Source organism: Spodoptera frugiperda, chromosome 11 (assembly GCF_023101765.2).
Source record: "Spodoptera frugiperda isolate SF20-4 chromosome 11, AGI-APGP_CSIRO_Sfru_2.0, whole genome shotgun sequence".
Taxonomy (NCBI): domain Eukaryota; kingdom Metazoa; phylum Arthropoda; class Insecta; order Lepidoptera; family Noctuidae; genus Spodoptera; species Spodoptera frugiperda.
The window spans coordinates 1,151,565-1,175,555 of NC_064222.1; the positions used below are offsets into that span (position 1 = coordinate 1,151,565).

Here is a 23,991-nt window from a genome sequence, read left to right on the forward strand (position 1 = left end):
AACTACGATTAATATTAAAGTCCGTTACAGCGATACATAATGTGAACTAGGGACCGAACTAGATCCTTTACATAAGCAACATCCAACTTGTTCAATATGAGACTATGTTACTTAGAGTCAATACAACTGGCATATGATGAGGCTACGGGACACGGAGTATGTAGTCAATGGAAGGTTATCTGAACATTTACAGTCCGTGAACGTCTACTGTTGGACTTTGAGCGTAAACTACGCACGAAGTGATTATCGTAGACCCCATGTTTAGCAAGTGCAGTCAAACTTCTGTACCAATATGGATGATTTGTATTGTGTATTTGTATTATACATGTATAGTGTACTTAAACAAAATTCATATTCATTGAAATCCAATTTTATGATTTAAAGAAAATCATGTGATAATACCTTCCCATTATAAACATTTTTTTAAAAGGGAATCGCTTTATATTAACTTTATCACCTCAATTTTTAAGTCAAACCCTGGAACCTTTTTCTAAGTCTGAAATTTATTATGCTGAAAATCGAATCAAAATTGGTTAAACCAAACACACAGGTCTAACTGAGAACCTCCTTCTTTTTTAAATCGATTAATAAATTGTTCATAATATATGAGAACAATCTATACATATAATAAAATCGTAGAAAAGTGCTGTCTGTACATTGAAAATAAAAATAAAAAAAATAGCAGGGGTTATTGTTATGTCAATGTCGAACCCAAAAATGTAATTAACTTTTTTTTTGTCTGTTTGTCTGTTTGTCTGTTCGTCTGTGCGCGCTAATCTCAGAAACGGCTGATCCGAGTTGGATGCGGTTTTCACGAATATATTGTGGTATGCTTAAATTTACATTTAGTGTTTGTTTCATGTCAATCGGTTCATAAATAAAAAAGTTATGTCAAATTAAAGAATCACGTCGAACATTCTATGCTTATACCATTAATCTCCGCAACTATTTGACGGATTTGGTTGAAATTTGGTACAGATATAGTTTAGAACCTTAGAAAGTACATAGACATATTTTTATTTCAAAAATCAAAAAATAAAAATAAGAAATAAATTATTTATAAATAATTCTATGTCGATCGTTACACGACTTCGGTTCATGTTATTGTTTTAATTCATCGAAAAAAGTAAATAAATAGTAAAAAGGTATGAAAAAAATAATATCAATATAATAAAACATTTAGTACAAAGAAAATGCTCTAACGGAGTATAGATAATTCTATGTCGATCGTTACACGACTTCGGTTCATGTTATTGTTTTAATTCATCGAAAAAAAGTAAATAAATAGTAAAAAGGTATGAAAAAAATAATATCAATATAATTAAACTTTTAGTACAAAGAAAATGCCCGAACGGAGTATAAATAAATAATCCAAGTTGTCTTTATCCTCGATAGATGGCGTTGGGATTGAAATAGATCGCGCTATGGTTTCGTTACATTCATTTGGTTGGGTATCGGCCGAGCGCTTCGGTACTATCGTAGAAAAAGTGTATTATCAGTCGTATGATTATTTGTCTGTAGTGGTCCTGCTGTTTCGTATATTCTAAATTGGTTTCGTTGTATTTGTCAATTAATAAGTTTATTTGTTGGGTTTTCCTGGTTTTTTGGTTAAACTATTTAACGTAGGTTTAGTTTGATATCGATTATTAGTAGTTACTGTAGTTAGTTTTTTTAATAAAATTGTAAGTCTAATTTATAAATTAATTAGATTAGATTTAAGTCGTTTCTTTTAAATTGTTTAGTTTAAGCTTGGTTATTATAGCATAGAGGATAGGTTGTAATATAGTTTCTTTTTTAATTGTTATAAATTCGTAATTCGTAGCTTTCTTTAGTTTTAAGTTAGTTTAAGTCCGTTTTTAAACTATTTTTTCAATGCCCTAAGTGAGTATACATCTATTAAATTCAAACGCAGAGCTCATTATGTTGATTTTTGAAGAGTTCCCTGGAATATCTTCCACATCTCCCGCGAGATCGGGAACTATGTGGTTAAAACCAAAAATTGGCCGGAAGTCACTATTCCACGCGAACGAAGTCGCGGGCAAAAGCTAGTACTTACTAAAACCTTAACATTCCATTAACGTATGAATCCATGTAGATATTACTTCGCGTTGATATAGCCAGAGAAACTTTCGATACGGCGCTATTGTTGAACACAAATATTGAAACTAAGCCTACAGCGGCGGACCACAGTTGCGCAACTGTTGCGCCACTATATTGAAAAGTGAATAGTTAGAGTTAATATTTGCCCACATATGATTGTGTATGACCGACGGCTGTTTACTATGATTAAAATAAATGTGACTGGCATGAAGATTGGATTATTTGGATTCGATTTTCCGGTCAAGTAAGTACCTAAAGGTTACTCTGGAATTTTAACCGACTTCTTAAAATATGGAGGACTATGAATGTTTCTGCGCAAATATCTCGCGTTTGGTTGAACCGATTTTGATGCGGATTTTAGCCTATTATTTTTCAGACTTAGGAGCAGGATGTCATCCCTTTGCCCTGCAGTGGGACGATCATTGCTGAAATCTAAATCTAAGAGCAGGTTTAGGAATTATGTTATCTGACTTCAGGAAGTTAGCACTTTAACACGTGTTTTATTTCATCTTGTATTACGTGGGTGGTGGTAAGTGGGATACATTGATAGATACATAATCTTTTGGGTAATAAAAGCATGAAGCAATGGTTGTTTGTTAGTAGTAGCACAAACTGATGAGTAGATACTCGATATAGAATAGACTCACCCTTTTCATATTAAAACATGGGCCTGCCAGCGGATTCGCCTGCATTCTCGCAGAATAAATAGTCCTATATGCTATTCCAGACCATAATCTACTTCTGTTAAAAAATTCATCTCAATCCCTTCAGCAGTTTCATATACAAACAAACTTTCGCATTTATAATATTAATAGAATAACTGACAAAAACTGTTATTTCGATCATAAGACTTTGCTTATGGACTGTTGAAGTTTCATTCTCCGCAACCTCGATCACTATTGACCTACACGGCGTTCAATATGTTAAAAAGTATTTGAAAAGAAAGTACCTAAATTAAATTATAATCTATTTATTAATCCTTTACCGAAATTAACGTAGATGAACCCTTAAGTGAGTAGAGGTATAATACAAATAGAGGAGTCATACATAACCCCTAATTAGTAGCACTAGAAACTTCACGGCACACCCCTGGATTGATTAGAGATCAAACAATAACCCTTGTGGCAACCCTGTGAGCAACTATGTCCAAGTTGTACATTTTGAGATTCTGGACTGTTGTGGCTATGATTTTGGATATTCTTGAGACATTCCACGTATTAAATTTATTAGAGAGTAGAATAGATATTAGAATTAGTCCCTAAAAATCTTATTGGTTAAAGTGTAAATAGTATAAATTAAAATAAATTACGACAATGTACACCCACTTTTCACAATGTATACTTTAAGTCCCATGTAATAGGGAGTGAGCCTTTTGCCATGTACCGGACACATTTCCAGACTCCGTGCTACTACTGACAAAATTTCGAAAAACCGAAAAAATGCCTAGCAATGCTTTGTCCCACCCGGGAATCGAACCCGAGACCCCTTGCCTCGTAGTCGCAATAACGACCACTCGGCCATATGATTGTGGAAGATAAAATTCCAAAAACCAGCAATGAAAAAACCGACTCTCTCTGAATCCCACATCTTCCCTACAAATCATGGTCTCTCTACACCAAGACCAAGAACCAAAGGTGGAATATTTGCGGAGCAAGTTCCTGACCGTTGTTGACTCAAACGATTTGTGCCCCACCATTGCCCCACCATTGCCCTACGCGTTGGCACGAGTTATTAACACTATCTAATTGGTGTGTGCTTCTAGTTGAGGTAACTGCGGTTGTCTGTAATACAGTTATAGAGTTAGAACTGGTAGACAGACCGCGTTGTTCTCAATAGTACTTGTGTGTGTTAAAAATATTGCGATGAGTTAAGATGGTCTTCATTTTTAGAGGTTAAATAATAATAATTACACGGTTGGCGCGGTGGCTACGCAACCGGCTGCCGCGTAACGTGTAGCGGTTTCGATTCCCGCACGGAGCAACTCTTTGTGTGATCCACTAATAATTGTTGTTCCGCGTCTGGGTGTCTTGTGCATGTGAAATTGTATGTTTGTAAACGCACCCACGATACAGGAGACAATATTAGAATTGGGCAACGTTTCTTAAAAAGAAAAAGTGATCATCACTAACCAACTCATACATACACTCATTTCTTCTTCATAGATACAGAAAATCATTTCATGATATCATAGGGCCTGCTAAAAATACAATTTAATCGTGATAACTGTTGGATCATACGCAATGTTTCTTTAATAATTAACTATATGTTTTTTATATCATAATTCCATCCTTAGTAGTTAAGTAGCAGCTAACTCAATAACAGTTTTCCCGACCCAGAAATCCAGTCAAAGACTCTTTAAAACTGTCCAACTTATAATTATAAACACTAGAATCGGGCCATCAAAAATATTAATCAAATGAAAAGCTTTTATTTATATATGGCAGAGGATCGCGCTTCTATCAAAATCATTAAACTGAACGCGAGGACAGCCGCGCTCGTATTTCGATGGGTACGCCCAAATTTCCATCAAATATATCATCTGGTACAAGTTATAGGCGACTCGCCTTTAGTATAGAATCAACCCAAGTATTTGATTAGTAGTTGACTAAAGAATAAAAAGAACTGGCAATTATTGTATGCTTTGACACGAGTTCTTGATGAAAATATTGTCTTTCTATTAACAATAACATTACACGGTAAATAAACAGAACATGTAATCCTTTAGAGCTGGAATATTTTAGAGTTCATTTTAGAGTTTAGAAAAAATCAAATTACTTAGCTAAGTAAATAGTTTTTCGATAATGGCATTAACGCTGATCGAATCCAATGAAAACAAAAGTCAACATGAAGGATGGACCAGTACTTAAACTGACTATTATTCCCTCATAGTTCCTATCCACTGATTCTTCTAGGTATTTCAATCAGACTATTGTGGATTTAACCCCACTTTTTTGAGGGGTGTAAGTTTTCCCGCCTTTGGCAAGGCGAGAGGGAGTGTCAGAATCTTACTGACTAAAAATCACTCCGTTCCTACTCCTGCTTTGCGAGCCGGAACCCCGGTAAACCCGCTAGCTAGACCGCATTGGCTTCGGATTGGTATAAGCCCGCTACCGCTCCTAACATGCAGTGGTCATCGCATGCGAGACGCGCCCACATTCTATACACGATATGCAAATATGGAACATAAAGGTAATATTTCGTGATAAGGTTGGACGGTAATTAATAAAATATGTCTCCTCGACAGGGCGAGGATTGTGGCCAAACGTAATAGATTTGATTGTTTCGCCGTACAATTAATTACACTGATTGTTGTTTTGACCTTAATTATTTATTGTATTCTATGTTTTTTTTTTGGGTATGAGTATGTAGAGAAAGCATACAATGCAGGACGTCCACCCATAACTGGACCTGGGAGCCATTAATAGAAGCCTTTGTTCCGCAGTGGACGTTTTCTAACTAATACGACGAAGTTAATGTAGGCAAACTATTGATAGAGCGTCCAGGCTCACAAAACAATTTACATTTAAATATGCTAGTTTTAGGAAATAAATAAATCTTTCCACTACTATACCTATCGTCGTGGAAGATACTCCGGCATGGTAACTGCGGGTTTGCGAACGGTGAGCAAGGGTAGCTCGCCGCCCGACCAAAATCAGACCCGTCCGCACGGCGCGTCGCGTTCGCGAGTCCTCAGACCACCACAGATGGGGCCCAGTAAGGCTGATGCCAGAGCCCTGTTTACCAGGGTTCTGGTTCAAAAAACAGTTTTTAGTCAGTAAGAATCTGACACTTCTTCTCACCTCATTCAAGGCGGGAGAAGTAACTAAAAGATACTCCCTCCTTAAAAAAAAAATACCTACATCTAGTAGCAAACGATTAGGTACTCTTCTGCTAATTCGTACCACATGACATTGCAATACTAATAACACTTATCCTTAAAAAACATATATGTACACGTTATCAAACCCATTAAATATCCATAATCAAAAAAAGATTTATAATTAAAAACGTGTAGGCGGTCAATTACCATTAAAATACCCGACATACACGCTCCTACATAAATATAACAAACTAGTAATATTTGTAACTGTTACATTGCATGCGTACCGGCTATTAGAGGACATAAGAGACACGTTATGTTTGATTTAATTTTAATATCGAAACTGAGTACCTAATGCTTTATTTTTGTCACACATGTTTTAAAAAAATTCAACCTTATTTTGACCTGTATAGGTATCTAAATCGATGCTTTATCCTCATTCGTATTTCTAGCCAATTATTAAATAAAATAAAAAAGTTCAAATTACTATGCACCATTCGTCCTTGTTTTATTTAAATTTAAAGTACCGTGAATCTTAATTTTGTCTATAAAAGAAATATGATGCACGATTTTGTTTGAATGCAAATTTTAATGTGTTCGACATAAACAAGTTAGGATACGTAACCGAAATATACCTAATTGTATGAGATTACTATGATAATATAATTGTGTTAATGTCCCCAAACATCTTCAATTCGTTTCGATAAATAAAACGACACTATTTAACCGCTCTCGTTTAGTTTGCTTGCTAATCTCGCGCAGCGAAGTCGCACACAGATCAATTTTGCTCTCGACTCAACCAACATGTTCGCAAATAAAGTGGTACTAGTGACGGGTGGTAGCTCCGGTATCGGCGCAGCTACGGTGGAGGCATTCGCTAAAGAGGGCGCTTCTGTGGCCTTCGTGGGAAGAAACGAAGCCAGGCTGAAGGAAGTAGCAAGCAGTTGCCAGCAGCACGGAGCCAACGTCCTGGTCATCAGAGCAGATGTCTCCAAAGACGAGGAAGCGAACACCATCGTACAACAAACTGTAGACAAGTTCGGGAAACTCGATGTCCTTGTTAACAACGCTGGAATCCTGCGGTTTGCGAGTGTACTAGAACCGACTTTAATCAATACTTTTGATGAAATTATGAACACGAATTTACGTCCAGTCGTCCTCATCACTAGCCTGGCTATTCCTCATTTGATTGCTACAAAAGGGAGCATAGTAAACGTATCCAGTGTACTATCATCAATAGTGAGGATACCAGGGATCATGTCGTATAGCATGTCCAAGGCTGCTATGGATCACTTCACGAAATTCGCTGCATTGGAGCTGGGGCCTTCTGGAGTGCGAGTGAACTCTGTGAACCCTGGCCCAGTTATTACTAACATCGCGGCTGGTTCTGGCTTTGCTCCTGAACTGCTAGAAGACACAGGAGCTCATACGCCGTTGGGGAAGGCTGCGCAGTCTATGGAGATTGGTGATATGATTGTGTATCTAGCCAGTGATAAGGCAAAGAGTGTTACCGGCTCCTGCATTGTCATGGATAATGGACTGGCGCTGCAGTAACAGACTCTGAAAGTGAATAGAAATATTTGAAGACGTTTAATCCTACTATTGCACACGATCGCGATGTCATACTGTCTATAAACCTATTTGATTGACATAATTGTATGTTAATTAAGATTCAGTGATTAAACATTATATAATTATGCTTAAACCAAGATTTTATGTTTAATTTTTATATTTTACTTTTTATTTTGTTGCCAACGCCGGGAATTGACAGTTTTTTAAATGATTGTAATCACCGTGTTTTTTTGAACGAAAAAACTGCATAATTGGTAAATGGTAATAGTAAGTACTTTATATTGATAAATGAATCTGTTAACAACCAAAGCTGTTTATCATTATTTCTATACATACAATTTACACTCTAATATAATAATATAAAGCTGAAGAGTCTGTTGTTTAAACGCGCTTATCTCCGGAAACACTAGTCCGATTTGAATAATTATTTTTGTGATTGATAGTATAGCATTTATTGCGAATACTCAAACAACGCTAGCGTTCTTTGACATCGGTTTTCTGTGAAGCCATGGTATCACTCCGGCCAAGCCGATCCATTCGTGCCGAAGCATGTCCCACCCACAATAATTCTATTTAATATAGTAGTGTTATGTCTATATCTACAGTTTTTTTTTTAAGTCTAACTGTTATCTGCAATTGCGCTCGCGTGCTTCAGTGTCTTAACTAGATCCAGGTCAAAAAACATATCAATTGAGACGTAAAAAACACAGACAAACACACTGCACCGTTATTATATGTACATATTACTAAAGATTAATCGAGTCAAAGCAATATAGTGAAAATATTACTGCCTAGTTTGTCAAGTGGTCGCAAGTGCAACTGCCAAGCAAGGAGTCTTGGAATCGATGCCCAGATCAGACACAGTATTGCTGGGCAATTTTCGTTTTTATTTAACTTCTCAGTAGTAGCACGGAGTCTGGCATAGTGTCCAGTATATGGAAATATCCTTAACTTAATACAGAGGATTTATAACACGAATGGTGAAAAGTGAGTGTACATTGCATAGCAGCATTACGTGCCGTAATGTGCACCTCTGCCTACCCCTTCGGGGATAAAATGTAGCTACACAGTAAATTTCTTATAGACTACATTTCTTTTTTATTTTGTTATGTTTTATGTCTTGTACACAGAGTTAACTGCAATCTTAATAGTGAGGTCTTAACGCTTATTTACAAAAAAAAATTACGTCTTAGTAACTAGATTGATAACAATTAAGATTATTTTTTGAGGATATGACTAAAGACTATTTACTAAAGTAATATAATAATCTTGATTATCATTATACAAGGTGTATTAAAATTATCTGCCTCGGCTTTAATGGGAGGTAGTGTTGTGTTTGAACATTGTAATAGTGAAGAAATTTTTTCACCCTGGGTTCACATAAGTATAATTATTCTATATCATCATATAATTATATTAAATCTCACTTTTGCTAATCATTGTAATATAAGCTGATACTCTTGTTAAATACTGAATGCATACATAACGTCACACCGTGTTTGTTTGTATATTTGTTACTCAATCACACCAAAACTGCTGAAGGATTAGGATGAACTTTAGAATAGGGGTAGATTATGGTCTAGAACAACAGATAGGTTACTTATTATAACACGGGATTGTAGGCGAAGCCGCCAGCAAGAGCTGGTATTACACCCGGAACAGAGAAGACAGACGGACCAGAACAGAGTGGTTTTTAGTCAGTAAGAGTCTGACACTCCCTCCTGCCTCACCCAAGGCTGACTGCACGGTTGGTGCGGTGGCTGAGCAACTGGCTGCCGCGCAACGGGTAGCGAGTTCGATTCCCGCACGGAGCAACTCTTTGAGTGATCCACAAATTGTTGTTTCGGGTCTGGGTGTCATGTGTATGTGAATTTGTATGTTTGTAAACGCACCCACGACACAGGAGAAAGTCCTAGTGTGGGTCACAGTTTTTATTTAAAAAAAAAGGTGAGAGAAGTCATTGGATGATACCCCCCCCCCACCTTAAAAAAATGGAGTTAGTATTACATAAGATCCACAACAAGAGCACCGACAAATGAGTGACTGTGGGAACAACTAAGTGAATTTATACTATGTGAAGCTCTGCCTACCTTATAACCATAAAAGGTAATCTTTACTACGTAGATACGTCAATCACGTTGACATTGTTTAACATATCACGTTGCTAAGGTAGCCAAAAATGTTGGAAATAAATTAAATTCTTGTTTAGTTCATAGGTAATGAATTATTCAAAACTGTACGCAAGTTCCGCGTTCCTTTTACTCTTGGGTTTCAAATTATACTAATTACTATAGAAATCGCGAGTGAGACTGTCAATCACTCACATTACAAGGTCAGAAGGGCTCAAACTACGATTCGAGTATGGTAAACAATTTTTTTTTTTCGACGAATAGATCACGGTTTATTTACAACATTTTAAGTGTGGGAGAGCCATGCTTCGTCACGAATGAGCCGGCTCGACCGGAGTGATACCACGGCCTCACAGAAAACCGACGTGAAACAACGCTTGCGTTGTGTTTCGATATGTGAGTGAGGTTACCGGAGGCCCAATTTCCCCTTCCCAATCTTCTCAATCCCCGATTCTCCAACAACCCTTAAATTCCTAACCCCCAAAAGGCCGGCAACACACTTGTAACGCCTCTGGTGTTTCAAATGTCCATGGGCGGTTGCGATTGCTTATCATCAGGTGATACGTCTGCTCGTGTGTGTTTCATAAAAAAAAAAAACTTAACTTACTTACTTCTGAGGGGGGAAATTATCCAATGTCTTCTCCCGCCTTGGGTGAGGTGAGAAAGAATGTCAGACTCTTATTGACCATCACCCCGTTCCTACTCCTGCTTGAAGCCCGAGCTCTGTTAAACCGGCTAGGTAGTCCGCAGTTCAGCCCTACTGGGCCCCATCTGTGGTGATCAGATGGCTGTTTGAGGCACACGTGAGACACGAGGCGCCGTTCAGTCGGGTCTGGTTCTGGTCGGGCGGCGAGCTAATATATCACTTGGAAATTGAATCCTATTATCGTATTATATTTATTTATTTTACGTCGTTATAAATATCAATAGGTACACCACGGACTACGCTTTTTAGTGATAAGACCTTCACTATCAATTTATACCTAAATGTTTTCTAATCCAATCTAATTCTAGACCTTTTTACTCGCACTTTAGTACTATATAGCTGAAAAATGAGTCAGTCAGTCTCTTTAAGTTTCTTATAGATTGTAGATATTCTAATTGATATTAGATTCTATCTAAATGATTACTAAGTATATTATGTAGATAGTGACTATCTAAGATTGAGAAACGAAGCGTAAACACTATGTTCCCTGCACGCAATGTATCGCCAGTACGTATGAATGCGCATATTTTCCGATTGACTGATTTTAACTAGAGAAATCTTTGGACTTACTCTTGAATCCAATTCAGATCAATCGACATTGATATCGTGAAACATACTCTTGAGTTGCAACTCTAGCGCCCATTACATCCGTATTACGGATATATTGAATGAACTAAATGGTATTGAGTTTGGGTTTATATTTCGTACTCTGAATGCTATTTTAACAGCAACGATTGGGATTGTATCCGAATTGTAAACGAAATATTCATGTACAGACGGCTCGTTTGCCGGCTTATACCTTGAAAAGAAAATACTATATACACATATTTTGTACCCATTTTCTATTTATAGTTATTTATGTATTGATAAAAACAAAGATATCTTCTGATAAGGTTACAAATAAATTGAATCAAAACAAGTTTTTAACAGCCTAGTACCATATCTTACATAGGGGAGAAGTGGGCTGAATATGTCTTGTATTATTTTTATAATAACTTTCGTGAGACATATCTACTAAATTAACCAATTTAATTCTTTTTTCCCTTCTCTTTTTTCCATTAATTTTCGTCAGTAAGCCGTGGTTTTATTTAATATTATTTTTAATTTAATATAAGGAAACATTATTTTTAATAACTAACTTTCACACGCCACATCATTAACAAAACTTTTCTCTGTGTCCACCCATTAAACAAAGCCAGGGTGACCCAAGCGTCCAATCAAAATCATATAAATACATACATTGATTTACATTCAACATTATATATTAATTGTTTGACAAAGAACATCGGGCATTTTTGTATGGGACACTTACCTACGGCGAACAAAAATAAAATTAGGTACGGTGGATAGGCAATTAAATCTAGTTCACAATGGTATAGTTCCCATATCTGTGGGTCGTGGCAATAAGGAGAAATTGGACATTTAAAAAATATTTATAAATGTTTTTGGGCAATAATTGAAGAGGAAAAAGGGAATCAAAAATAATTAAAACAACATATTTTTCTTTTAACTTTTGGCGAAGGACTGCGATGATGATGACGAAGGACTGCGATGTAGTAAGATAAGCTAGCTACCTGCGCGAGCGCAACATATGTATACCAGTTTTAGGACTATGGGCGAGAGTGAGAACGAAATATGCACATCAACTTGACGGATTTAGTCTGATTGGGTTTATAAAAATACCACGGAGTGATATTTTAACTTACTGAGCGGTCGTTTAGTAATTAGGAAAAATAGTCAACTTAAAATATCATTTTCATTTTACTAATTATTTCCATTTTCCCATTATTGTGAATCAAAATAACTACACAATATTAAATATGATTGCAAACACTATCATTTAAAAATATTTTGGTTTATGTTCGCGACTTTTAAAAAATCGGGTAAAAAACGCCCGATGTCTTTTTCAACATCATGCATCATCAAACATAAGAATTTTATATAAAGTTAGTAGTTACCGATGTGTCAATATTATGCTTAAAAATATTTTGGCCCACCTTCCTCTTCTTTATAATCATTCACTAATTACTCACTCACCAAATGACACATTTCGATAATACTATCGGATATAAGGAAGATTATAAAATTGACAGGTCTTAGTTTATTGACAAATTAGTTGTTGAGAAGTCGTTTAAAATGTTCGCAAACAAAGTGGTACTAGTGACGGGTGGTAGCTCCGGTATCGGCGCAGCTACGGTGGAGGCATTCGCTAAAGAGGGCGCTTCTGTGGCCTTCGTGGGAAGAAATGAAGCTAAGCTAAAGGAAGTAGCGAGCCGCTGCGAACAGCACGGAGCCAACGTCCTGGTCATCAGAGCAGATGTCTCCAAAGACGAGGAAGCGAAAACGATCGTACAACAAACTGTCGACAAATTTGGTAAACTAGATGTACTCGTCAACAACGCTGGTATTCTCCGCTTTGCAAGTGTACTACAATCACACATACTACAAACCTTTGACGACATTATAAACACGAACTTGCGATCTGCAATCCTTATCACTAACCTAGCCATACCTCATTTAATAGCCACGAAAGGCAACATAGTAAACGTTTCAAGCGTTATGTCGTCATCAGTCAAACTGCCAGGGATGATGCCGTACAGCATTTCTAAGGCTGGCATGGATCACTTCACAAGATTCTCTGCTTTAGAACTGGCTCCTTCTGGTGTACGAGTGAACTCTGTGAACCCTGGACCAGTTATAACAGACATCACAGCTAGTTCTGGTATTCCTGCAGAAAGGATTAAGGAGACAGGAGAAAATACACCTATGGGAAGATCCTCAGACCCTGATGAGGTTGGTGATATTATTCTGTATCTAGCCAGTGACAAGGCTAGGAGCGTCACAGGATCCTGCTATGTTATTGATAATGGATATTTGTTACAATAGAATTGATATAATAATAATCTAAGAAGTTTAGAATGCTAAGATTGTTATTAAATATATGTGAAGAGTTTTTCCGGACATTTTGAATGGTGTTATGGGTGAAAAAAGTCATTTGAATACATATTATTTACAATTAATATATTGTTTTTCTTTTATGTTATCGTATAATGAACTCATTATAATACAGTAGTATACATACCTAATGCATAATCGCTATCGTTGGTATTGTTTTAGGAAAAGATAAATAACTATATTTTAGATTTTCAAACTAAAAAAGTGAAGTATTTTTAATTATCTTTTATTTCAACCGTTCGTGGTAGCCCAGAGGTTTAAGACGCTGTTCCAAACCTTCCAACGGCAAGTACCAATAATGACTTTCCAAGTTATATTCGACACCACTGACTGTGAAGGAAAACATCGTTAGGAAATCTGGGCTTTTAATTTCTAATTATAAGTTTGAAATCACCAATCCGCATTGAGCAAGCGCGGTGATGAATGCTCAAACAAACCTTCTCCGTGTGAGAATAGGCCTTTGGTCAGCAGTGGCCACTTAAATGCTGTTGATGAAATGATGTATGTATGATGTGTGTTATTTCAATCTAACTTTGTTACTATAATGAAGTGAAGGGTCTCAACTATCGTTTTGTAGCACTGCTTAAAATTATTTAAATTATGAAGTTTTTATAACAAAAAAATCGTTGCATAATTTATAGTTAGTTTTTTACTAACTTAATGGTTTATCATTTATTTTTGTTTTAAATATTATATTTATTTATTTAACTATTGTATTAACGAGACAAAATCATTTTATTACGGGATATAAACATTTCTAGATAAAATCGCCTTATGTACCACTATTTAATTCTATTGTCTGCATTAAATATTAAATAAATGAATAAATAAATAAAAAGTCGTTGTGCTAATCAAGGCTAAGAACACGGAATCACAGGTTAGTCACAGCTGCATTTTCGGGGACAATAGAATATAATAATGTAGTATAAATACGTGTTTAGTAACAAAAAACTAATTTAAAAAAGGTATCTGCTCATAGACTATTTTCCACGTCTCGACACTCGGCCGTAACCCTGAAAATTCGGAAGTAATAAAAATTCGTCCATAACCAATTGTGATCGTGACGTATGGTCACGGCTACCATGCTTGTCAATCACACCAAGTAACTTAATGTAAAAATACAAAGGACTAGTACACATACAATAAATAAATTATACGATACTTGCTACCCGCCCCAGCTTCACATGGGTGCAATGGTGATATATTATGCACGTATTATACTTAAAAAACTTCCTCTTGAATCACTCTATCTATTAAAAAAAACGCATCAAAATCCGTTGCGTGGTTTTAAAGATTTAAGCATACAAAGGGACATAGAAAGCGACTTTGTTTTAAACTACTATGTAGTGAAGGACAAAATAAAACATGTTTTCATTGCTGATAATATTATAATAATGATTACATTGTTATGCAACAAAACCAAATTGTGTCTTATTAACATAGATTTAGATTACATCAAAAGTGTACCGTTATCGACAACATAATTGGATCCAGTGGCTCCTCTCGCTTTATCACTTGCAACAAACAGTATCATATCAGCAATCTCGTCTGGCTCAGACACTCTTTGTAGGGCAGTGTTTTTCTTCAATATTTCAGCGTTAACTTCTAGGCCTTCAAATATATCAGTGTATACGGGACCTGGGCTTACAGAGTTTACTCTAACTCCGTGAGACGCAAGGTCAAGTGCAATACACCTGGTGAAGTGGTTCATTGCAGCCTTCGAAGTTCTATAAGCAGTGCTACTTGGTCTCGATGTACAATTAGCAGCTACACTGGACACGTTGACAATATTACCTTTAGTTTTGATCAGGTAAGGAGAAGCGAAGTAGGTGATGCGTACGGCGCCTCGCAAATTTATGTCCATCACTTCGTCGAACGTTTGCAAGAAGGTCTCAGATAGAACATTAGCTTGTCTCAATATTCCAGCATTGTTGACGAGTACATCGAGTTTACCGAAATTGTCAATTGTTTTCTTCACGACTGAATCCGCGTCTGCATCCTTAGATATATCGGCTTTGATAGTGAGTACGGTCGCTCCTAATTTCTGGCATCGCTCTGCTACTTTGGTCAGTTTAGCTTCGTTTCTGCCTACGATAGCTAAAGAAGCACCTTCTTTAGCGAAGTATTCGGCTGTGGTAGCCCCAATACCAGCACTGCCTCCGGTTATTAGAACAACTTTGTTAGCAAAACTCATTGTAGAAATACGTCTATCTCACTGCTCTCGGTAATGATACTGACGCGTGAGTGTTTGAATGCACACTTAAATAAAAAGATTGAACTGTTTACGTTAGTAATGGTACTGTGTGTGTAGTTATGTACTTAGATTACATAAGTGGTTTGTGTTCAAGGTAATGTGAGTATTGATAAGAGATGATAGTGTTCGTTTGTATTGCATTTGTCTGTATTTGATTGATATAACATTCTTATCTTAGTTCTCGAAGACGATAGGCGCCTACCTAATACCGTTACAGCATGAGAGCAAATGGTCACAAAATAATTATGATGTTTGGTAATTACTGTCATCACACACACACAACATCACGCCGTTTATCCTCGAAGGGATAGACAGAGGTGAACATTATAACACGTATTGCCGCTATAAAATGGAAACCCACTTTTCACCATTTGTGTTATAAGTCCCATGTAATACGGGGTGAGCCTATTGCCATATCCTGGACACAATTCCAGACTCCGTGCTACTACCGAACAATTTGCGAAAATCTGAAAATAGCCCAGTAATACGTTGCACGACCCGGGAATCGAGCCCGAGTGCCGTTATTCGGCAGTCGTACTTGCGACTACTCGACCAATTACTATGACATTGTTAATACGCGTCCATAAACATCTAAAATAATATTACGCCTGTAATGGAGGTCAGCCAATAGGCGGGCGCGGTTGGATTATAGCTAATGTGTGATATAGCTTAACTACTCCAAATTGGACACAGCAACGTGATGATGTCACGTGTATTTTTCTATTAAAGACATTTTATTTACTTATATTTACTTTAGAATTATATTTACTTTTTTGAAATGGTTTTATTTGTTAGTTGTATGAAAAGACAATGATGTATGTTTTACTCCTAAAACATAAATGTCCATCATAATTATTACTACCTTTGAATTCCTAACCTCTGAAAAGCCAAGTACGTACTTATAACGCCTCTGATGTTTCGGGTATCCATGGGCGGCGGCAATTGCTTACCATCAGGTAATCCGTATTCTAGTTTACCAACTTATACCAAAAAATACTCAATACTTCTTGCTCGAGAAGAGTAATCGTAAATTCAGATGGTAAAAATACTAATGAAGGTCCCATATTGTATAAACGTATACAATACAATACAATACAATTGGGGAGGCCTATGTCCAGCAGTGGACTGCCATAGGCTGATGATGATGATGATGATGATACAATATAATGCTAGTCTGCTTCTCTTAAACCACAAGATGCGGCAATTTAAACAAATTGTTTGAAATTAAGTTATTGTTAAAACATTTTTAACTCTATCACCAACATCATAAACCACAATTTCAATTTTACTGCTTTCCAAATATTCATTAGTTTACAAATCATACGATTTGTTAGCAGACTACGAATCTTATGTAATTACTGCCAAAACACTACTCATTTCAAAATCATACGACTAGGTCAAATTGCAGCCTATATTTTTACAAAAACTACGAGGGTTACAATTTTACTAGTCATGTTATACGAACCAAATATCATAACAGACATTTTAATCTATTAGTGGAATTAAAAAATCGTCCCCTCGGTCAAGTAATATGTGTGTATGCATGATAAGTATCTAATGAAATCCTTGTGTCCACCGCTCCTATACAAACTTGTGATTTCATACAATTACATTTAATAGTGACAAACGCTTTGTGTATCATTTGTTTCTATTTAAGAATCTATTTGTGTGTGAACGGGTTGTTTTGTTAAGTCATTGTTTTTATTGAATTTGTTTTTTTTTTTAGATGGGTTTTTTTTTATTACTTAAGTTTTTTTTTTTGAGGGGGAAATCAGCTCCAATGTCTTCTCCAACCTTGAGCAAGGTGAGAGGAAATATCAGACTCTTACTGACTAAAAATCACCCCGTTCCTACTCTTACTTTTCCAGCCGGAGCCCCGGTAACCCGCTAGGCAGTCCGCAGATCTAGGCGGTCCAAGAGCTGATGCCGACCCGGTCTGTGGTGATCTGATGGCTCTTTGAGACGAGCCCTACGCACGGGATATTCCTTAAGATTCGGTCGTGCAAATAATGCTTTCTGTGATCTACTAATCGATTACCTTTAAGATCAGTTTTGATCATTAATGGTAAGTGAACAACGTCACTCATGGGAAGCCGCAACACCAAAAGAGCTAAAAGTGTGTTTCCAGCCTTTTTGCGAATTAATAAAACGTATTCATAGCATCGTCGTCACGCCTTTTAACCCCGAAGGGGTAGGCAGAGGAGCACATTCCGGCATGTGATGCCAATGCACAATGTACACCCACTTTTCACCATTTGTGCTACAAGTCCCATGTGTTTGGCAATAGGTTCGCTCCTAAGCATAGGTAGGTATTTGACGAAAGTTCAAAATATTCTACTAGGTAAATACATACTTTACTTCACTACTCCGGCTGTGAACTAAATGCTTCACATCTGCACTTCGACATACGAAACTTATGCCCAGCGCTGGTAATGCACATGACACACTGTTCTTAAGAACTGCTAACTAATTTAAACAGAATGTGCAGTCAGTGTACGAGCTGCTGTGTACCATGTGTCGTGTCTGTGATATAGTTATTTTGATTCGATTTTCAGGTTTAATTGTATTAATTTAGGGTTTTTAACTGTACTTCTGAAATATTATGACAAACTGCTTTATTAAGCATCTACTCTGTGTCTCTATTTAGCGTTTTAATTATTTTTTGAGCGTTTTCAAACGTTACCTCACACCACACCCACACCTGAAACAACAATTTGTGGATCACATATAGAGTTGTTTCGTGCGAAAATCGAACCCACTACACGTTCCACGGCAGCCAGTTGCACGGCAGCCAGTTGCCCAACCACCAAGCTAACCGTGCAGTCAGGCAGCCGTGCAGGCTCTCTAATTTCGACCAGCAAAGATTGCTCAATAAAAGCCGATAAATAATACTACTGTTATGTGAATAAACACTAAATAAAGAATACAACATTCTTACTCGCTGTATTTCACAAGCTTAACTAGTGCGTTGCGGTTTGTATTGAAATTTTTGAATATGGCAACACTCGAGGATTCCACTTTGAGTGTATCCGAAAATATTCGACGTAATTACACCGGGATGAGTGCTCCGGGTTTCGTAGGATTATGAGCATGATTGCGAGTCTCGATTTCGATTCTCGATTTGACAATAGGTATTACATGATGTGATGATGGACTTAAAGGGTAATAGGTATTTCATGATGAAAGATTATGATACTTGAAACAAAAGGGGTTTTTGGTTAGGTCCCTGGCATATCATTGTTGGGTTTATATTTTCACTTTTCCCATAGTATTAGGGACACTTATGCTTACTGTTTGCCTAGAGCTGCAGGTTACCGGGGCTCCGGTTCTAAAAGCAGGTAGGAACGGGCTGGTTTTTAGTAAGTAAGAGTTAAAATAAGTAATACTTAGCTAATAAGACTGTAAGAATAAGGTACTGGCTGTAGTAGTAAAGATGTCGGTTTTTTTTCTCGAACTTGGCGGATACACTGCCGTGTGTCTAGATTACTTCGATTTATCACCACGATTTATACCAAACTCAATTTCTTTGATAGACAAACGTAAGTTTTTTGTTTTTACAAACGAGAGTTCATTCGGCTACTCCAAGGGGAGGTGCCCATGTCTAGTATTCGTATAGCTGTGATGCACAGGTGCTGGAGTTACTATAACTTGGATATGGTATTAGTATCAACTCAATACACAAATTTTTTAGGTATGCAATGTATTTCCTTATTCATTCCTCTACATATTAACCCAAATCTAATGCTGTAACAAGTGTCTAATTAAAAAAAAACAACGCTTATGTCACACTAACATAACTGTTTGTTTGTCCATCAACAACGCTGAAACTACTTAACTGATTTTGATCGAATTTGGTATATAGATATACCCTGTATGAGCTGACTTGTGTGATAGGATACCGGGGTAGGAATAGGAATTTTATCCAACGGGAATACAGACGAAACCACTGGCAAAAGCTAGTAAGTATATGTGATTGTTTGATTATTTTTTAATGAAATTGGGTGCAAACAAACAGACTGATTGGCGAATACGAAGATGTAACTTAAGTCAATTTCACAGATTACATTTTCTGTTGCATTTGTCCTTGTAACTACAAGAGGTCGTCAGGGCAAATGCTTACAAAGGCATTTTTTGAGGGGGGGAAAAAATGCAATGTTTTTTTTTTAGGTGAAAGAGAGTGTCAGACTCTTACTGGCTAAAATCTACCTAGTTCCTACTCCTTCTGTGGTGGTCTGATGGCTCTTTGAGGCGCGGGTCAAGTTCTGGTCGGACGCCAAGCAAAGGAACACAAAGGCAGTCTACAGAAGCTTAGCACCACATCCATAGTTTCTATGCTCCCTGTACAATTCACATGGTTTTGTTTGCTGAAGTCTCACACGTCAAGTTATACAGTTTTCGTTTCTTTTGCACTTTACTGTCAGTTCCTCCGGAGTTACATTTTGTAGGTCCTACTCACTACTCGCTTACTCTGATGGGATTGGATTTCGTAGTTCAGATTAACAATACTCCGTTACCAACTAACAAACAACTATAGGAGAATGTACTGCACACTAAAATAAAAAAAAAATAGGAAAACAAATTTAAACTAACTTAGAGCGTCGAAGAATCATTGGAGACTCATCGCAGTCGTGAGTTACGGTGCCCAAAAGACAGCATTGCCATTGAGATTTATGTTTTTAAATATTTGCGTAATTATTCCTTTTTCTAATTTTGTTAATTCGTATATCTACATATTTGCATCTTCACAACATTTATTGTGCAGTTGCCTTGGCAAAGTAACAAATAAAAAACAAACAAATACAATTATTCAATGAATCTACAGAACGACAATAACATCAGACACATTCACTGAGAACCTAATTTGCATATTTTAAAATATTTACAAACATACTTCGTAAACGGGAGCCCCGGAGACAGGCAAAGTTAAATGCCCGCTTGAAATAAACAAAAAACACCTTTATTGTCTAGGGTACAGAGTTCAAACGAACAGATGGTGTTATTGTGGTTTAAAATACCAATACCATTCGTCCCCCAAACCGTATCATGCATTGCAAATGTAAAACATGGCCGATAGATACAGTTTTCGCGCCAATATCGTTCTTACTGTCAAACCATAAGAAGTTGAGGTTAGGAATTTTAGCGGCAAACGTAAAATGTATTTTTATATTTAAAATTCAAAGAAACAATATCGGGTACAGTTCTATTTTCGTGGCATCAGTATATTTTATGAGCGTAGTGGGAAATACGACAGTTTTCTCTTTCTGAACAAAAAAAAAAAATAGCTCCCGAGAATTTATTATGCGTCCTCGGGCGCCATTTTTTAATCACGCGTGAGTGTTGCCCGTTCATACAGGTAATTTGTTCTGCATTGTTTTTAATCTTTATTGCCGTAGATATATTATTGGAGAAAGGAGTGGCTTCGCAATTAATTAGATGGGTATGCATATTGGAATGAAGTAATAGGTTTTATGTTAATAAAAATGTCAGAAATAATGTATGTGTGCATCGTTTAAATATTTTAATGTGATAGTTGGTTAGATAGATAATCTAGACCTCATCTCATTAGTTTACTTTTTTTTATTATAGTAAGCTGAATAATTTGTTTGAACACACTAATCTACGGAACTACTGGTCCGAATTAAATAATTCTTTTTGTGTTGGATAGTCCCTTTATTGAGGAAGCTTGTAGGCTATTAAACATCACGCTACGATTAATAAAAGCCTTGAGCGGGTGAAACTGCGCGGAAGTATCTAGTTTAAAATAAGCTTCATAATTGGTTTAGTTTCTTGTAAAAGATATTAACCAAAAGCTAAATACTTTAGTTTGCATTCAATCCAACTTTAAGAAACATTGGGGTCACAAAGAAAACTAAATATAAAACAAAAATCTCCCTAAAATATCAGAATAAGTTACATCGAAATCAACACGAATACAAGACCCTTAGGGTGTTGTAACAACATCGTGTCCAAATCTTTGGATTCTATTCAATAGATCGCCATTAAAGTTTGAATGGGGTCTGACCCTTGCTCTCACGACAACCAATTGATTCAAGATTGCTTATGGTTCTTGATTTCGTTCGGAGTGTTTTACATACATACTTGCAAACTTATTGCTTTGTTATTGAATGGTTAAAAAGGCGACTGCCTAATATGTTCCGTTTTTATTTGGCCCCAGGTCATAGTTCGCGAGATGATCTCCGGCCACCGTAAGTGCGGGTTTGCGGACGGTGAGGAAGGGTAGTGTGCCGCCCGACCAAAACCAGACCACCACAGATGGGGCCCAGTTGGGCTGATGCCTGATTCAGAGCTGCGGACTACCCAGCGGGTCTACCGGGGCTCTAGCTTAAAGCAGGAGTAGGCACGGGGTGGTTTTTAGTCAGTAAGACTGTGACACTTCATCTCGCCTCACCTAAAGGAAGAGAAGTCGTTACATGAATTTTAGATTTTGAACTTCTCAATAATAGTACAGAATTTACTCTGGATCTATCTCATATCAGTTGCAGCAGCATAGTACTATGAAGTAAATTTTTATGTTTTATATCTCAAATTGAAAGCATTGGTAACATTTCCTTTAACCAATTCCCCAACTTAGATCTTCGCTTACAATAGTTCCTAAGACCTCCCACATAAGGTATATTTTCCATAATTTTCCTGTACAAAAAATATTGTGTAAACCTGAGCTAGATGGAGGAGATATGAATAGATGGCGCCACTATAGACAACTGTCACTATTGTTTAAGAAACGCGTCGAGCGGGAAGCGAATCTTTTAATGATTGCAGTTGCAATGGAACCGCTTAAGTGGTCGAATGACAAATTAAAATGATGAAGAGATGGGAAGGGAGGTGTTGTGTTTAGAGGTGTTGGTATTATGGTTGATTTAAAGCCAAAATGAATAACCTTTCAGACTGTGGACTATGAAACTATGGTATGAATAAATTATTTATTATGTTTTTCGGCTTACTCACGTTATTATTTGACGAGGAACTCGACTAGTTTCAAGTCATGCTAGAGGCTTATATTCATGAGCAGTATTCCGCGACACACGACGCGGCTACTAGCTATTTCTACTCTGTCTTCGTACATTGGAAATATCAAATTCATTTATTTTAATTAATAAACCCAAAAAGGCGCTTTTGATAATATGTAATAAAATAACCAATGATGAATCTTTCCTTTATAACTACTATTAACCTATTGGTAAACCAAGATTGTCTGGCATAAAATAACATACATATTTTTACTGCATGCTGACGCGATAATTATAAACGATCCAATTAAACCAAACATACCAGTAACTAAAGACAATTCCTGGTCACCAACAAAATGAAACTCTGGACACGCCATTTCTTCAACAAAATAGAACAAATTATCGAGGGTGCGACGTAGAATGCAATTTCCTAGCCGGTCCAGCCAATATGTCTCCGCGATCCCAGGGACTTACAAATGAATAAAAATCAACCGCACACATACGTCTATTTGTTATCCTGTACGGAAATAGAGTGTGTTGTTTGTATTTGTGTGTTTGTAGTACCTAGTGTATTTTGTGCTAGATAAACTAGAAGAATATTTTTTATATGGTTATTAAACAGTAAAATATCCTCGTGTGTTAAACATGTGTTAAACATTAACATAAAAAAACTTGAGATACAAGTAAGCTCTTTACGGGGCGTACGGCTTTTTGAGGGGTAAACCTAGAATGAGGTGAAAGGGATTGTCAAACTCTTACTGACTAAAATCCACCCTGTTCCTACTCCTGCTCTTCGAATCCACTGGGTAATTCCAGATTGTATCCATCACAGCGAATTTCAAAATAATAGGTTTAAAAATTGTTATAGAAACCTTATAAAAAGTTAATTACATAACAAAGAGCTACAAATTGTCAATCACAAAAAAACCAGCAACCCACTTATTCTCCAGTATTGTGGGTGACCATGGATGTCATGTCGGCGTCGATTGCTTACCGTCAGGTGATCCATAAGTTAGTCAAACTATCAAAAAAACAGCCAACAAAAACAACATCCAATCAAAAACGAAACACAATAAAAAATATTTCTAAAAATAAAAAATGGCTCCGAATTTAATTTAAGCACAGGCTCCGTTACGTACACGAGATTAACACTGAAAGATAACATACAATTATCAAGTTAAGGTCTGCATTGTGCCGTCATAAGTAAAGGTCGTGCCAGATTAAATTTATGCCCCCTAAAATAATTAATTCCCTTTAACTTCATTAAGAAACCCGCATAGGTGTAATTACAATGAACTAAGGAATCTTAATTGTCGAATAGACAGTGCTACACATGGTAGTAGGGGATGGTGAACAGTAAATTTGGGGCATGTAGCAAGTATGATAGGTTCCCGATTAGTTTAAAATACCTATACTTTAAGACTTAAATATCGTCTTTTTATGGAATAGGTGGCAAACGAGCAGATGGGTCACCTGATGGTAAGCGA

The 23,991-nt window shown here is 36.7% G+C and overlaps 3 protein-coding genes and 1 long non-coding RNA gene across 4 annotated transcripts in view; 3 read left to right on the forward strand and 1 right to left on the reverse strand.

Moving 5' to 3' along the window:
- The window catches only part of LOC126911223 (uncharacterized), a 170,530-nt gene that overhangs the window by 41,445 nt on the left and 105,094 nt on the right, over positions 1–23,991 (forward strand). The window lies entirely within an intron of this gene.
- Positions 6,643–7,631, forward strand: LOC118275124 (uncharacterized oxidoreductase MexAM1_META1p0182-like). Its single transcript, XM_035592989.2, has one exon. The coding sequence runs from the start codon at positions 6,725–6,727 to the stop codon at positions 7,472–7,474; it is 750 nt and encodes a 249-aa protein (XP_035448882.2). The 5' UTR covers positions 6,643–6,724; the 3' UTR covers positions 7,475–7,631.
- On the forward strand, positions 12,408–13,347 carry LOC118275123 (uncharacterized oxidoreductase MexAM1_META1p0182-like). The gene has a single exon (XM_035592988.2). It carries the CDS (start codon positions 12,464–12,466, stop codon positions 13,211–13,213), a length of 750 nt encoding a protein of 249 aa, XP_035448881.2. The 5' UTR covers positions 12,408–12,463; the 3' UTR covers positions 13,214–13,347.
- On the reverse strand, positions 14,651–15,527 carry LOC118275122 (uncharacterized oxidoreductase TM_0325). Its single transcript, XM_035592986.2, has one exon. The coding sequence runs from the start codon at positions 15,474–15,476 to the stop codon at positions 14,733–14,735; it is 744 nt and encodes a 247-aa protein (XP_035448879.2). The 5' UTR covers positions 15,477–15,527; the 3' UTR covers positions 14,651–14,732.

Excerpts from the sequence above, each read along its gene's own strand:
- LOC118275124 (XM_035592989.2), top strand. The coding sequence starts at position 6,725 with ATGTTCGCAAATAAAGTGGTACTAGTGACGGGTGGTAGCTCCGGTATC.
- LOC118275123 (XM_035592988.2), top strand. The coding sequence starts at position 12,464 with ATGTTCGCAAACAAAGTGGTACTAGTGACGGGTGGTAGCTCCGGTATC.
- LOC118275122 (XM_035592986.2), bottom strand. The coding sequence starts at position 15,476 with ATGAGTTTTGCTAACAAAGTTGTTCTAATAACCGGAGGCAGTGCTGGT.